Source organism: Haliotis rubra, unplaced genomic scaffold, assembly GCF_003918875.1.
Source record: "Haliotis rubra isolate DU_JTF1 unplaced genomic scaffold, ASM391887v1 Scf693, whole genome shotgun sequence".
Taxonomy (NCBI): Eukaryota; Metazoa; Mollusca; class Gastropoda; order Lepetellida; family Haliotidae; genus Haliotis; species Haliotis rubra.
Window position 1 is genome coordinate 78,934 of NW_025767405.1, and position 16,476 is coordinate 95,409.

The window sequence follows — 16,476 nt, forward strand, 5'->3', positions numbered from 1 at the left end:
TCTTTGAAGCAAGACTTCAAGGTTTTCTTTACATCAAATGTTTCCTATCTAAGCCTGGGAACACCTCCAGTTTCATACCCAGTAAAAAAGAGCCGATGTCATGTCAAGGAGGTCCACACACCGGGCGAGTTGTTTTATGCTGAGTTGTTTTATGCCGCCTTTAGCGATATTCCACCAACATCATAGCAGGGGGACATCAGAAATGGGCTTTACACATAGTGCCCATGTGGGAAATCTAACCTGGGCAATTGGTGTGACAAGCAAACCCTTTAACCACTAGGCTACCCCTTTACACACAGGTAGGATCCATGTTGGACTCCACATGTCTTGTTCACATTCATCCCGCCACTCCACTGATCTATCATTGTCCATGGTCTTCAATGTTCATTAACACTAGAGTCAGCATTATTTTAGCTGCATCATGAGTGTCAACCAAACAGCTTAATTCTTCATGTCAAACACAAACACTGGTATTTCTGTATATAAAAAATGTTTATTGACAGTAACCCCATGCTGTACATGAGCCTGCTAAATGCTGCACACAACCTACACTGATTGTACAAGTGGAATGACAGCCTCACTCACTCACAGATCCCACACAGAAAATCTCTTAATCCAAAACTTGTAGAAAAGGCAATAAGCATCCATTACGAAACATCACTGCAAGAGCTACTAATCCTCATGAAATTCTTCCAGGCAAAATTCGGTGTAAGTTACAAAGATAGAACAGAAAATGTTACAAATGAATACAACATACAGATGAGTACATCCTGGAATACTGAGAATACATGTAGCATGTGGTGGTAGTGTCCTTAAAGCTTCATAAAATACTTTAAGTAAGGAAAATATTGTACCGGTAATTGTTTCAGTGAATGATTAAGATGTCAATGGTGGAGCACAGGGGTACATAAATGACCGTTTACAAGTGTTGTCCACCTCCCCAAGGTACCATTGGTTGCATTATATTGCTTGTACAAGCCTCTTGTTCTGTTGATTACCTACACCAATATGCCAAGATGAACATATTCAATACTTATCTTGGTGTACAGCAAGTTTCAATATCAAAATCATGTCAACATGATATAATAATGAATATGTTTATTATCTATCACATGTTGGCACATTTGGCACCTTTCAATTTATGCAATAACAGCTACTTCATCAAGCTCATGTCTATAAATGCAACAACTCTGATGTAGATGCAATGTATATTAAAAGAAATGGTACCCATTCGATTTTTTCTACATTCTAGCCATAGAAAGGGACATATTTGGTACTCAAAATTAAAAACAAGAACTTATACTCATATTTAGCCATGCATTTACAGAATTACTTTGGGCATGTAAAATGTATTTCCAGTTCTAGACTTTAGTAGAACTTGGGCAAAAAGTCTTAGGGCACCACAAAATGGTGACATCACTTTCCAAACATCTCAGTAATGCCTTTGAAACAGTGAGTCGGGGGAGTCGACAATGAAATGAGATCATTGGACATTGCTTGTCATTAACATCTGAATATGTACAGTGTTTCACTGTTTCAAGTAACAGGGCAAGCTCAAACATAAAACAAAAAGAACAAGTAGCAGCAGCAGCACTTTGAGTAGGAGGTAAAATACTCCTCACATGAAGTTCAAGATGACCCACTTCTTTCATATTACTATAGTACGGGACTGACTTCTTGATGTTCTTGGGACATGAGTCAAACAAATAGATTGTCCCAGAAAAGATTTGAAAAATAATTAAGCTTCATACTTTCAAAAATAAATTAGCTGCCTGAATAGGTCTGTGAAAGATAGCAATTTGATTGTATTGAGCCATATAGTTTTAGTTAAAAAACATCTGGTTCTGCAATGAAATAAATTCCAGTCTGCATCCAAAATTCAAGGCCTCAAGCAATCAAATGATTGTTGCTAATATGAAAGAATAGGGTGGTCCTGAACTTATTTTGAGCCGTATATATGTCTCAGTTTAGTTGGAGACTGATGTGTGTAGTCTGCATTCACGGAGTACTAGATAAACATTGAAACAAGCACTATAAGGGAGTAAAATCAGTGTCAAGAGGTTACATATCTCACTGACAAGAGCTACAATAAAATAAACAAAACAGATCTGTAATTGTTAGCCTCTACAACTAAATGAGATCTTACAAGGATACTAGGCAAATATGGCCGTAGGAGTTAGCTCCCTTTACATGATCAACCATCACGACCTAGCTCTTGAACACATTTAATATGGAAATTTCCACGGATAAATTGTGTATGTGATAGTGAAATACAATTCATTCTGGACTAAAATATATCCTTTATCATGTTTCATGCCTTTTTCAGTGTTTTGGGGGTTTGTATATTTTTAAAATAATCTGCCAATATAGCACAGTTGTCACAATAAAACATGTTCTAAAAGCATGACACTGAAACAATGTAAAATTACAACTGCCAATTATAGAATATATGCTATATATGGAATATTTGTTGTATTTAAAGCAACAGCACACATTTCATTAACTGCTCTGAATGACAACACCATCTTACTCACATGAAATCTTGCAGTACAAAAACATTCAGGCAAAAAAGCAAATCAGCACTGTATATGGATTACAGACAGTCTAAAAACCATAAAAGTGATCATCACCATCAGAAGCTGTTTACATCTCGACTATGTCTGTATATGAAAATATTCTCTTTATACAAATCTCTGTAACCCAGAGTAGAGCAAGTAAATATATATATACAATTGAACATTTATCACAGTTAGTTCAACATGTTCAGTAGGTGAAATACTCTCACCCACCACAGCAGTGTTAGAAAGACAGTGTCGACACAGTAGCAGTGTCGTATCAAAAAGACACTCCCAGTTCCATCTGATCTACACAAACGTAACCCAGCCCTCCTCTTCCACAGCAACTGTTCCCCTTCCCAGAGATGCCAACCCTGAATCAGATGAAATTGGAGTCATGCCTTGCTGAAAGCAATTCCCGAGCCCTGAAGGTGCGAGTTGGGGGGTGAGCGTGAGAGGAGGCTCGGGCCCCTTTTGGCGGTGGGGGTATGTGGGGCCTCCCCTATGAAAATTTAGCCTGGAAATATGCGATTTCTGGGCATACTTAACCAGATAATTTTTAACTCAAATGAACATATTTACTAAAATTCTTTCAAACATTCTAAATTTATAAACATATTTGTATTTTCTAAATAATCGGAGTTTTTATATACAAAACGGAGTAAGGATTTTGTATTTGAAAATCGGAGTAACTCCTCCAAAATCGGAGTGGTTGGCATCTCTAACTGCTCCCCCAACCCCCCTCCCCCCAACTGTAACATTGATCCCCTAACAATTCTTCACCCAGCTGCTAAACACTTGCATGTCCCACTCCTGTATGTCAGGTATAAGAATACCTCATTCCCTGCAAACACTATTTTCCTCGGCCTTCAAAACTAACAAATTGTAGTCTATTCACGACAGGTACACACAATTTTATTCTTCTAAACAAGAATTCTTCCTATTTCAGTCTTCTAAACACAAACGCTTCCAATTTCTGTATTTCATACTTCTAATTTTAGTTTTTGAAACAAGAACACTTACCATTTTGGTCTAAAATTCCAGTTCAGTTTACAAAAAGATTCATTTTAGCCTACTCAAAAGAAAACTTCCTCTAAAGGCCTACTGAAAACAAGTATGCCTCCCAAACATTGTAAAGCATTATAATAAGCAAGAACACATCCCACTGAAGCATATCAAAGAAGAATACTTCCTGTTTTGTTCTACTAAAAAAGAACATTTCCCATTTTGTTCTACTCAAACATTCCATTTTGGTCTTCTAAACAAGATGTAGAGGATGTTGAGGATGAAGACAACACCCAAGTCCCTCACATGCACATGTCAGTACTGTGTTGTACAATGGCATCACCAAACAAACTAGACCCGCACAAAATGGCACCACCACTTAAGTGCTAATCCACTATTGACACTTGCATCAGCATGCTATTTTTAGCATCACAAGATTTCTTAATTCCTTAACATGTTCACAAACTGACTGCAAGAGGAGTTCTAGTGCGACATATATGTTATTTTCCAGTATTGTTTGATGGCATAGTTTGGTATTGCCAGAAGCTACACTGAAGTCTGCTTAACAACACATGAACCCTCAACTTCTGTAATCGTCAATGTCTTTTACTTGTCAGAATTTCAACACAAACACATAGGACAGTGCCCTATTCAGTACCCTTGTTCAACTTTCTTAAACCTCAGTTGTGAACTTTAAAAACGATGCCAATGTTACATATGGTTATATCTTAATGAGAGTTGTTTTTCGTGGAGTGGACAGTGGGACATAAGCACTTGATAAATACGGTGCCATCAGAGATTCTCCATCTTACCATGTCTTCATAGTTCATCTGCAGGTTAAAGATTTCAAATATCAATTTCAAATGGTTGTGGCACCAAATTTGTTGTGTGTAGTTGACTTTATTTAATTAAACTTGGTTAACTTTCAGGCTGGACCAGAGTTCGGCAATATCAAGCCACAAGTTAACTAGTTACCAGTTAGGTGAAAGCCACAAGCACAGGTTTGGTGCAGACAGACCAAGGATAATAAATAATGTGGGATAGGAAACCAGGACCAGTGCATCATTGCACAACTAATGAACTGTGAGCAAATTGAAGCGACTTACACCACTGGGCCACATATGCCCTGGGCCTACTTAACACCATGAAGAAAATCAAAATTTCCCATGGAAATAAATACAAAAGGATACAACTAGCATGCCATGCACTTAACTGAAGTACAAATGAAAGAGCAAGTCCCATCGCAGTGGCCATCCTTTCACGATAAATACATCAATCACTTCATTGTAAAATATCCTGGATAAGTGTGAGTATAAACAGGTTCATTTTGATTGGCTGGCGATCCCCTGGAGCTGCAACCGTGACCCTGGCTGCAACAGGCAGCAAGAACATGGAGCAAAAGGCTCTGTGTAATTCGTGGCAATTGAGCCATTGATTCGACACTGGTGCTGCAGGCTCCTCACTCTGGAGTTGACAGTCATAATGTGCTGCGTGACAATATTGCTAAGTAGGAAACCAATCAGGTGGTATATCATGAATAACAGTAGAATGATGCATCGCTGTACAAGCTTGTTCATACTGACTGGACAGCTCTGTTATAAACATGGAGGTTATTGGTTGGTATATGAGGAATACACATGTTAAAGCATAGGACATGGAGTGGCTGCTACTGGTTGGTTATGTGTATTGCCAGTGTAGCGCCACTAATAAGTCACCACAAGGAATGATGAAGCCATTTAGTTAGGTGTGTGCCTGCGAGGACATCCTTCTCACGTCCTTGCAATGAGGAATGGTTTAACGACATAGCATCTTCATCCGTGGAAAGTTATTGCTATGGCTGTTACACTTACATTCAGGGAGGAATGGTGTAATGCCATAACACAGACATCTCCAACAGTTGAAGGACGCTACCTGTTGAAGGTGTAGATGGACAAAAAGTGGCCCCTTGTTGAAGGTGCAGATGGACAACTAGGGCCATCCAGTGACGATGAAGCTAGGCAGCTTGGACACCCTGGAGATGATGTAGCTAGGCAACTTGGACACCCTGGAGATGTAGCTGGGCATCTAGGACGCCCATGTTGAAGGTGTAGATGGACATCAATAGGGCCTCGATGATGATGTAGCTGGACAACCAGGACGCCCATGTTGAAGGTGTAGATAGACACCATACGGACCTCGCCTGTTGAAGGCCCAGATGGACAAAAAGTACTCCCCATGTTGAAGATGTAACTGGACAATTCGATCAATCAATTGATGATGGAGCTGGTCCACTACGATGCCCTTGGTGAAGGTGCAGCATGACAACACGGACGTCCATGTTGAAAGAGTTAATGGACACATCTTGGATCCTACTTGCTGGAGGAGTAGATGGGCATCGAGGACAATCCTGTGATGACAACTAGGACGCCCCAGCGACGGTGAATGGTGTAACTTGGAACATGAAACAACGGTTGCACACCCTGACAGGCTTTGCGTGTCCGTAGTGAGGCAGCGGAACAGAATTGGAGGAACAGCGCCCACAGAAGATCTGAAGCAGAAGACAAGGTTGTCAGAGAGAAACAAAATCACCATAAAGTTGGAACTGTACTTCCTCATCGGTTTGCATCAATACATAAGTGAATCCTGACAGACCAATACTTAGCTACGGTATCCGTTCCCCCGTGCTGCTTCCTATAAATGATTTTGATACTGACTTGTTGCTGTTCCACAGTCTTTTTTCAATAAATTCCAAATGGTGAACATACTTCACTAACAAACCTGACATATCGTATATGTATCCTAACCCCATGAAACTGCAACACAATTCATTTCCTTACACATATGCCTTCAAATGGGAGTACATATATTTTCTATCTTTCCATCCACTTGTCAGGTTGAAGACAAAGAGAAGGTAAAGATCATTGATCATTGTTTTTAAGGAATGAAATACACAATGCCATTTAGAAAGTGGTCAAATGTAACATATGTTATATTTGAAATTTCATAGCTTTCGGCCGTGGGAGCCGTGCCAATTAATACTCATCAGAGGGGTACACAAAGTCCGCAGTCTAGACTACCAGTTGTCCAACTTCCATTTTTGTGGAAGTCGCGGTAGCTGAGCGGGTTAGGCGTCTGACTTTGTGTGCTGGCGATTAGGTGCCTGACTCTGAGGGAGTGAGTTCGAATCCCGGATGGGGCTCAACTCAAAAAGTACTAGAATTTGTACTTTTCTAAGAAAGTGTAATCCCAAATATTAACATATGTTACATTGTTGTTCAGGGCATGTGTTGTTGGGTGATCTATCTAATATCAGTGTCTGTATTTGGAGGCAAGAATACATGGCAGGGAATCATGTTTCAGTTGTCGTTTGATAGAAACACAAGCACTTTACTGAAGCTTCAAAAGGGAAATACAGATTTACACCTAGAATCTATCTTTGGAACAAATCCATCAAAATCGATTTTAAGGAGCAGCACAAAGATTCACAGAAGCTACAAAAGAGTACACTAGAGAGAAAACAGAAAAGTAGTCTTACTGCAACCTTTGACTGAAAGTTTAAAAAATGTATCAAGTGACAGCAGGATTCATTAATACTGGTGTTTAACCTGCTTGATCACTCATGTTGTTTTATTCTCACTCATTTTGTTTTATTCTGCTTGGTCCCTCACGTCGCTTATGTTGTTTTATCCTCACTTATGCTGTTGTATTCTGACTCACGTCGTCTTATTCAACTTGGCCACTCACATCGTTTTATTCTTACTCACATCGTTTTATTCTCAGTCACATCATTTTATTCTCACTTATGTTGTTTTATCCTCACTTATGTTGTTGCATTCTCACTCACGTCGTTTCTGCTTGTTCACTATCTTCATTTTATGCTCACTCATGTTGTTTTAATCTCACTCAAGTCGTTTTATTCTCACTCATCTTATTTTATTCTCACTTTTGTTGTTTTATCCTCACTTATGTTGTTGCATTCTGGCTCACGTCGTTTTATTCTCACTCATCTTATTTTATCCTCACTTATGTTGTTTTATCCTCACTTATGTTGTTGCATTCTCATTCAAGTCGTTTTATTCTCACTCATGTCATTTTATTCTCACTTATGCTGTTGCATTCTCATTCAAGTCGTTTTATTCTCACTCATGTCATTTTATTCTGCTTGGTCACTCATTTACTCTAACCTAACAAGAGCAGTCTCGTAGGTTGTCTAATGAACTGCAATTATATGGTGAATGTCTCGAGCAAACAGCTCAATTCTTAAGCTAGCTAGCTACTTCAATTAGGATGCTGCTTTTTAGCAAGCTTTCCCAGTATACCTTGCCACAGTTCCTGCAGTGGTGTCGTCGTCTCACAAAGGTGAATGGTATTCTACACGCCATGCACAATGGTGACACCTCGTCCGGCACCCAGTGGGGCGGATCTGAAACAGCAAAATCCCTTTGGTTAACAGAATTGTTAAAAAGGAACAGACACATTTAACTCCTCAAATACAAACTTTACAGTCTGATTAGTTTGGGTGAAATGGGGCTTAATGGGGATGCCTTGCCTGTAGTTGAGAGTCCGGAATGTGAGGGGAAGCTGGGTGGGCCTACCCAGGTTATAGCAGGCTAAGCATACAGTATATGGAATACAGTAATTTCTACATACCCTTACTATTGTAGTGAACACACAAGAATCAGATACAATGACGATAAGCTTTGGAGATTTTACATGCATTTTGTGACATTTTGTAATGTTATACCAGTTTGCAAATTTTTGTATTTCAAGAAGTTAGGAGTAACCTCATTACAATTGGTCTTCATTTTGTATCATTTTGATATAATGAACAAGAAAACTTGTTGAAAAACTGGACTAACTTAAATGAAGTTTCTGACCTTGGGATGGTTGTGTGTGTTCCTGTGCTTCACTGCTGTGACCGTGAGACAGATACTCTCGATTTTCGATGTTACTCCTGCTCCTGGTAGGTGAGCTTTCATTGGATGAACTTGCAGCTGCCTCCTCATCGTCTACATCCACATCAATATTGTCATCGGTAATGAGAGGCTCTGCACAGTTCATGTCAAACACAGCTCGCAAAATGTTTCGCAGATCACTGGCGAAGTTGGTCTGAAGTTGGTCTGCTACACCTGGAACAGTGAGTCAGAGTGAGTGAGTGAGTGAGTGGTGAGCGATAGTTTTGAGATTGGGAATGTATGTATGTGTTGTGCGGAGGTACGTAATGGATGAGAAGAGCAGGATGTATACATGGGGCAGTTTATTTGGTCAAGTGTCTACCTGAACATGGATGTGTTCATTCAGCTGTATTATACTACAGTACAACCAGAAATTGAGAATTAAAAGATTGTATTCATTTTTTTTCCACTCATTACTCACATATTAAATGTGAATATTAGCAGAACATAACTCCAGATTCAAAGACAGGTGAACAGTTAGTATTTTGTCAAGTCACCATGGGCAGCAATGCAGGCTTCAATGCGGCGGGGCATACTACTGATCAAAGAAGTTAGAAAGTCGTGGAAACCAGGCCTGTGAATGCTTTGAACGATGTTTTGGGTCGTTGTCCTGCTGGAAATCCAAAAATTTCCTTAGAACACATGAGCAGATGGAAGTAAATGTCCCTCGAGAATATCTGTGTACCGCTCACTGTTCATATTCCCTTCAAATACACAGAGGGGCGTTGCCCCAAAGACAGATATGCCACCCCACACGTTAAATTTCGGACTGTACTTTGGGCGCTGATACAAAGGTTTTTCAGTTTGTTTGGTCCCGAATTTCAGTGTATTAGGAAACAGCCACACAGAACTTTCATCTGAGAAAATCACATTGTCCCAGTTAAAATTTCTATGCTGTAAGCACCAGTTCAACCTTCGCTCCTTTTGTTCAGGTTTCATGATCGGTGATGGAATTCCTCGACTTTTCTGCCAACCCATTGCATGCAGCTCAGTTCTAACTGTCTCCTTACAGACAGCCACAGTTTCTCTATCAATCATATCCAGCCTTAAGTTTTCTAAACTCCTTCGGGTTTTTTTAGAAACAAGAATACCAAGCCGCCTCCTGTCACTGACAGTCAATATTCTGGGCCTACCTGCGCCTCCCTGGTGCTCAATGCCATATCCATTTGCAATATTTTTCAAAACACGATAAACAGTGGACAAAGGGATGCCTGTTCTACTTGAAATCACTTTAGCTGATCTGATGTCCTTGTTGTAATACTCTAAAATCAACTTCCTCTTCTCTAAATCATCCATACTGAGGATCACTGAAAATGTCGTCTGCTAGCAAGTAAACAAAGGTGGATAACTCTTTACAAACTAATGAAAAAGGTTAACAGAGTTGTCTCTCTTGAATAAAAAAACCAAGCACTTGATAGCTGGTCAAGGTTGTTTATACTAGAAATCCAATTAAACATATTCCTAAAATTCTAAATAATTTCTGGTCATACTATATAATGTCAGATCACTACGGGATGTCTCTATGATGTGTGTCTCCATGTAATCAACTGATACCTCAAACAGGGGCACCCAGTTTCCCACACAGGATTCTTTAGGAAGGTTAGTCAGTGTGTTACCTGATATACAGACGAAGAGCCGATGAATCATGTCGCTGCTGCTGCGGAAACGAGACCGTGCCTCATTTCGGGATGCAAGCTCTGCTGCTTGTATTGCCAGGGCTATTTCCTCATCGTCATGGCACTCCGAGTTGTAGGAGCTGGTCTCACTGCTTGCACAGCTGGACAGAAAGGGGCACTGTTAGAGCAGAGAGCAGTCGCATCATACAATTCTCAATTTACTTTTATTTGTCTGTTGTCTGTCATGTTTACTCCATCTACATAACAGTGGCACATGAATATTCAAGTCTGGACTAGATAATGCAGTGATCCATGCAGTCAAGTTAGGTAATCAACCAAGTCGCTAAGCCTGACAAGCTGATCGCATTGGTCGCCCCTAATAAACATCATTAGTTGCTGGGGTAGGTGATGACATATCCTTACAGGGAAGTAGTACATTATTAACGAATACAAATAGTTTACATCATTTATCAAACCTCTTCTTCATGACAATCTGAGACAGTTAACTATCTTTGGAAGTTTAGAGTATACTTTCATGCATCACAAGGACATATATATAACTGAAATTGGTTGCTTCTTGAGTTCGGTTTTCAGTGTTTTGGAAAAATATTTACTGAATACTCTATATTCCCCTCCACACATCCCAACCACCAACCTAACACCTAACTGCATCAGGAAGCTTAGATATGCAAAGCTTTTTTACTCAAAGCTGCAGGAATGTACGAGTTCTCCTGACGAAGACTACCCTTGTTGGGATATATATGGACAGAAAGATGAGCGTCATGGCTCTGGTTAGTCACCACCAGTTTCAACATCTTCATCAAACAAACTAATCGGAAGTGACCATTAACACTGATGTAACTACTCCATCTCTAACTCCAAACATTCTACCCTGACATACCTCTCCTTCTCCCAGTCTCCGTCGCCATGGACACTGGAACCAACGCTTCTGCAACTTGAGCAGCTTGAACTAATACTCTCTGCATAGCGAAGCCGTTGCACACTCCGTAATGGGAGTCGCTCCGGAGTTCCCTCCCCTGTCTCCCCACTTGGAGCACCAACTTTACTGTGGAGTTTATCTAACGTGTTGCCATGGTTACTGCCATTATTTGAAGTTCTGCAGCTTTTCTTGTCTCTCTGTGATTTCCTAGACCCTGTTGCTTGAAGTGAAGATTTTGAGCTTGAAGAGTGACCATGTTTGGACAATTTGTGGGTTTGGTCAGTATCATCCATTCTGTCGTTACTATCTAATATCACAGAACAGCTGGGTTTGCCTGGAGATGTTTCATGGGAGGTGGAACTGGTGACTATTGCACTATTACCCACAAAATTGTCCGTGTCATGAGCTCCGAGATCACAGGCAGCCTCTAACTGGTTCACACAATCACTCAACATGCTGACAGAATCTGAGCTACTTTCCTCATTTGGTTTTGGATTCACAGAGTCTTCCAACATGCTGACAGAATCTGAGCCACTTTCCTCATTTGGTTTTGGATTTACAGAGTCACTCAACATACTGACAGAATCTGAGCTACTTTCTTCATTTGGTTTTGGATTCACAGAGTCACTTAACATGCTGATTGAGTCTGAGCTACTTTCCTCACATGGCTTCAAAAGATTGGAAGACACAGAAGACCGTGAGGGAGACAGAGGAGGGCTAACAGACAGACAGACGGACTGACTTGCAGTGTCTACTACAGTTGTCTCAACAATATCATTCACAATATCTGCGCACATTTGCCTAATACTATGTGATACATCCGCAACTGATAATGTCTTATTACTTTCACCAGTCTCCATCGCTTCCAAACTAGAAGAATCATCAAGGGAGGCACAACTCGCATCCCTTGTTAACTCTGCCAGAGTTCTCTCCCCTTCAGAATTAGTCGCGGTGAGAGTATCGTTGAGTAACGGTTGTGATTCTGCAGATGACACTGTCGTAATGCTGTCTGAAGTGCTGACATTCTCACTATGCAGCCCAGAGTCGTTGCTCTCACTCTTGTTCAACAAACACTCCTGCTCTTGCTGATCCTCAACGTCCAAGCTGTTACCTCGCGATGCAGCAATTACTGTTGCACATGACGTCGAGGCAGACATTGTCCCTACAGGAAACTCTGTCTGAGCGACTGGGGTGACAGGACTACCAGAATTTGGTGTGTGTACGAGTATCGGTCCTCCCAACGTGTCCTCAAGTAGTTGTCCACCCTGTACATCCTGGTTCTTGTCAGAGTGAAGTTTCACGAACTCTGTTTGAGTGAAGCCCTCCACTGATTCTATGGTCGGCTGGAGGGAGGCTAGGAATGTTGGCTCTTCTGCGGAGCACAGTGCGCGTTCAATGTCACCATCTCCTCAGATGACAAGGTATACAGCAGTTCTCTGGAAAAGAAAAGTCAAGGAATGACACTGTTGATACTTCAGCTGTTCTGAATCTCATGGGTGTGTATCCACCAACTGAGCTGTAGTCTAGCCTGTAAACAAACAAATCTGGACAGAAAATCCAGCGGTTGACATCATGAGCATGGAGTGAGTGAGTGAGTGAGTTAGAATTTAACGCCACCGCAATATTTCAGCCATATAGTGACTCATGAGCATGGATTAACGTAACTAGGTGAGTGAGTGAGTTTTGCTTTACATCGCTTTTTAGCAATATTCCTGCAATATCACAGCAGGGGACACGTGAAATGGGCTTCACACATTGTACCCATGCGGTGAATCGAACCTGAATCTTTGGCATGACGAGCAAATGATTTAACCACTAGGCTACCCCACCGCCCCTTAATGTAACTAGGATACCATGACGCGTGTCAACCAAGTCCCTCCAATCCTATAGTCGTTGCCTGTTACAACAATCATGGGATGAAGACGAAATTAACTGGGATCTTCACAGGGTCCAACAGCATGGGGACTGGCTGCAAGATAGTTCCTCTGTCCTGTCAGTGGGTAAGTATGGTTTTACGCCGCTTTTAGCAATATTAGAGCAATACCACGGCGAGTGAGACCAGAAATGGGCTTCACACATTGTATCCATGTGGGGAATCAAACCCAGGTCTTCGGCATGATGAGTGAACGCTTTAACCACTAGGCTACCCCTACGCTTACAGTCCCTTTGGGTTCAAATGATAATGATGAATGGTTAAATAAACCGAAATAGGGATAAGTGCAGGGCTGTTTCCTGGCTAGTAAGGGGCTGTGCTGAGTTGCACCAAAAGTGCGTGCTGGCGCTGTTCCACCAGCCATTTGTCACCCCTCAGTGTGAAGCGTGAAAATAGTACAATGTTACATGATAGTTTCTTAAACAACTTTTTCCGTGATTGATCATAAAACGTTTCAGGAAGTATGTGTCTTATTTATGTTGTGTGCACTTATCCCTATTTCGAGATATTTAATCATTCATCGTTCTCATTTGAACCCAAACAGACTGTACATTGCAGCAATGATTCACAGAACTTGTTGGCTGGTTCATGCATGAATACCTCTGGTTGTAACAGAGGCTTTTAGTAACAATTTCTGTAACATACCTGATCTTGAATAGGAGGGTTTGGAATGGGCGGAACATGTCTGACATATTCCATGGATCGTTGTCTGGATTCAGTGGTCCTTCTCGGAACACAACCAGTCCACTACAACAATAAACAAACTTCTTATATTATATTACTTCTATATTCATAGAGGACAAGCATATGTTTCCTGAGGACAAATTTTAACTTGGTGTCATTTTCATTAATCAAACAAAAGAATTATGAAAAATTGGCAGAAAATATCAGTAAAATAATGACATTTATTTGCGTGACAATGGCAAAGAAATGAAGCCGTTTTCTACTAAAAGGTTTGGCCATGGTTGTTCACAGGATACCAGTGACTCAAGGTCATTCATCTTAGCTCACCTGACAATAGCAAGACGAGGGATTGTGAACATGAGCGCAGGGTCGTACTCATCGATCATATCCTGGGTCAGAAGCCCAACTTTTAGTGCCCTGAAACAAAACAATGTAAATAACAAACCTGGGACTGGACATGAAATTACTATAATTCTGAGTTCATCATTTGCAGTTTAGTGGATTTTGTTTCATGAGCTTGAAACTCGTCATAGTTTCTACACAATGTTTTTGTTCTGTAAATACCAGATATTGGCAGGTAAAATATGACTGGGCCTGATAAACTAAAGAGTTGATGGTCACTGTGTCCAGAAGTTTCAATTCAAAATGCATATGATATCCTGTGAATATTGTTGTGAGTTACATGTTTTCATCTTCTGTCTGATACATACTATTCCACTTTTGACAGTTGTATTGTTATCTATCCTGGATTCTTTCATCCTTGTCATCTTTATCTTTGTAACAATTCACACAGGTGGTGGTGGTGGAATTTGGGTTAATGTCGCGTGCTTGAGAAATTTTTTCGCTCATATGACGATGTGCATGCGTGTGTATGTGTGTGTATGTGCGGCTACTTGTACTAGCCCAGACTGAAGCTGGTTTTATAGTACTAGCCCACTGAGATACCATGCCGCAGTGAAGCATGAATACCCCACTCAGACACATTATACTGACTCTGAGCCGACCAGTCCTTGTTGTACCTATTAATGCCGAGCGCCAGGCAGGGACCAACAAGTACCATATTTTAAAGTCTTTTGGTATGATGCGGTCAGGGGATCGAATCCCGCGACCTTCAGCACTCCAGGCAGACGCTCTCACCACTACACCACGGAGGCGGTCATTTCACACAGTGATAATCAATACCATCAATGATTCCGTTAACAGACCTAACCTATTAAGTGCATTTAAATGTTTAATTGCTATTCTCAAGTTTCCCTTGTATGTGTACGTGATTCACTCACAACTCTCATGATGGGGCACACAACACCTGATCCCAGTGTCAATTGATTCTGGAGCCCACCTACCTGTGTACTGTTTCAGAGAAGAGCACAGTGATTTCCTGTATCGTGTCATACTCCTTCATTGTCTTGACCGGTACCATTGCACTCACATAGCTGTGGGAAACAACACAATGCTTGCAGTTTCTCATGAACACAGAGAACAGAGTAGGCTCACATATACATATCACATGTTATAATAACTTCCGTCATCAACAACTAATTGTGGGCAGTGGGCTGTTAAAGTATGGGATTACGATAACCTTCATGTTAGTTGGTTGGTTTGTTGTTTAAAACAGCACAGCAATATTCCAGCTGTATGACGGCAGTCTGTAAATAAACAAGTCTGGACCACACAATCCAGTGATCAATATCATGAGCATTGTTCTCCAGGTACAATGACATGTGTCAACCAAGTCAGTGAGCCTGACCACCCGATCCCGTTAGTCGCCTCTTACGACAAGCATGGGTTACTGAAGACCAATTCTATCACGGATCTTCGTGGGTATTAATATTGAAACTGATGCATGGAACAGGGCTCTGTACTGCATTTGGGAATATTTTCACAGAATAACATAAAAAAATTCATCAATGAAGGTAACCCATTTGTTAATCAAACATATATATCTATTATCTTCTATTCACAGTCTCCTGTCCATCAATCCTTGAGATACATTACACAATTTACAGGGATCAAAACAGTGCTTAAATTGTGTGACATGGCACGTCAAATATTGAAATGGCATGAAAGGAATATGTTCAACATGTGGCACAACTACAATTATAAAGAATAATATATTGATTCATATAAAGGAACAAATGTGATAAATTTGCTGAACTCAAATGATTGGAAGACGAAGGGTTTGGCCATTTTGAATGCCAACATGCACAACAAGAAATCCTGTTTTGGATGATAACATATTTGTGGGTTAGCTTATGGGTCCAGGACAAATGAAGCTGAACTATTGGTCATGATGGTGTTAAGGAAATCCTGCTCTCAAGTTTATAGGTATACATGATGTTTACTGATTTAATAAACAAACTGAAATGACATAATTGTTGTGATGTTTTATGTTTAACTGGATCATCAAAAGGTAGGGAACAATTACTTTCACAAAGGATCAACTAAACTATCTGTCTGGTGCTCAATGGCACCTTCAAAAAGTTTGTATTTCTATCCCTGTATTACATTGTAAATGAATTATGTAACATGTTGAGGAGAGGGCAGTGTGAGTTGATATGACTTGTACCACTTTTCATTTCATGTGAATAAAATATGTTTAAACAGAACTACATCTCAGGCAGCTGCTATATACAGACATTGATACACTTGTCTGTCTTTCATATAGAACCATAAGAAGTTCTTAAGTGTGACTGAGTTTAGGTTTACGCCGATTTTAGCAATATTCCAGCAATTGCACAGTGGGGACACCAGAAATGGGCTTCACACATTGTACCCATGTGGGGAATTGAACCCGGTCTTCAGCGTGATG

At 40.6% G+C, this 16,476-nt stretch overlaps 1 protein-coding gene across 1 annotated transcript in view; it reads right to left on the reverse strand.

Annotated features, from left to right (window-relative positions):
• Window positions 1–473: 473 nt before the first annotated feature.
• Window positions 474–16,476, reverse strand: part of LOC124258426 (lateral signaling target protein 2 homolog) — a 31,662-nt gene continuing 15,659 nt past the window's right edge. The window contains 9 exon segments of the mRNA XM_046692523.1: window positions 474–6,087; window positions 7,859–7,962; window positions 8,417–8,668; window positions 10,111–10,271; window positions 11,012–12,446; window positions 12,449–12,486; window positions 13,629–13,730; window positions 13,995–14,084; window positions 15,011–15,100. Coding sequence (XP_046548479.1) covers window positions 5,959–6,087; window positions 7,859–7,962; window positions 8,417–8,668; window positions 10,111–10,271; window positions 11,012–12,446; window positions 12,449–12,486; window positions 13,629–13,730; window positions 13,995–14,084; window positions 15,011–15,100 — 2,401 coding nt within the window. The 3' untranslated portion in view covers window positions 474–5,958.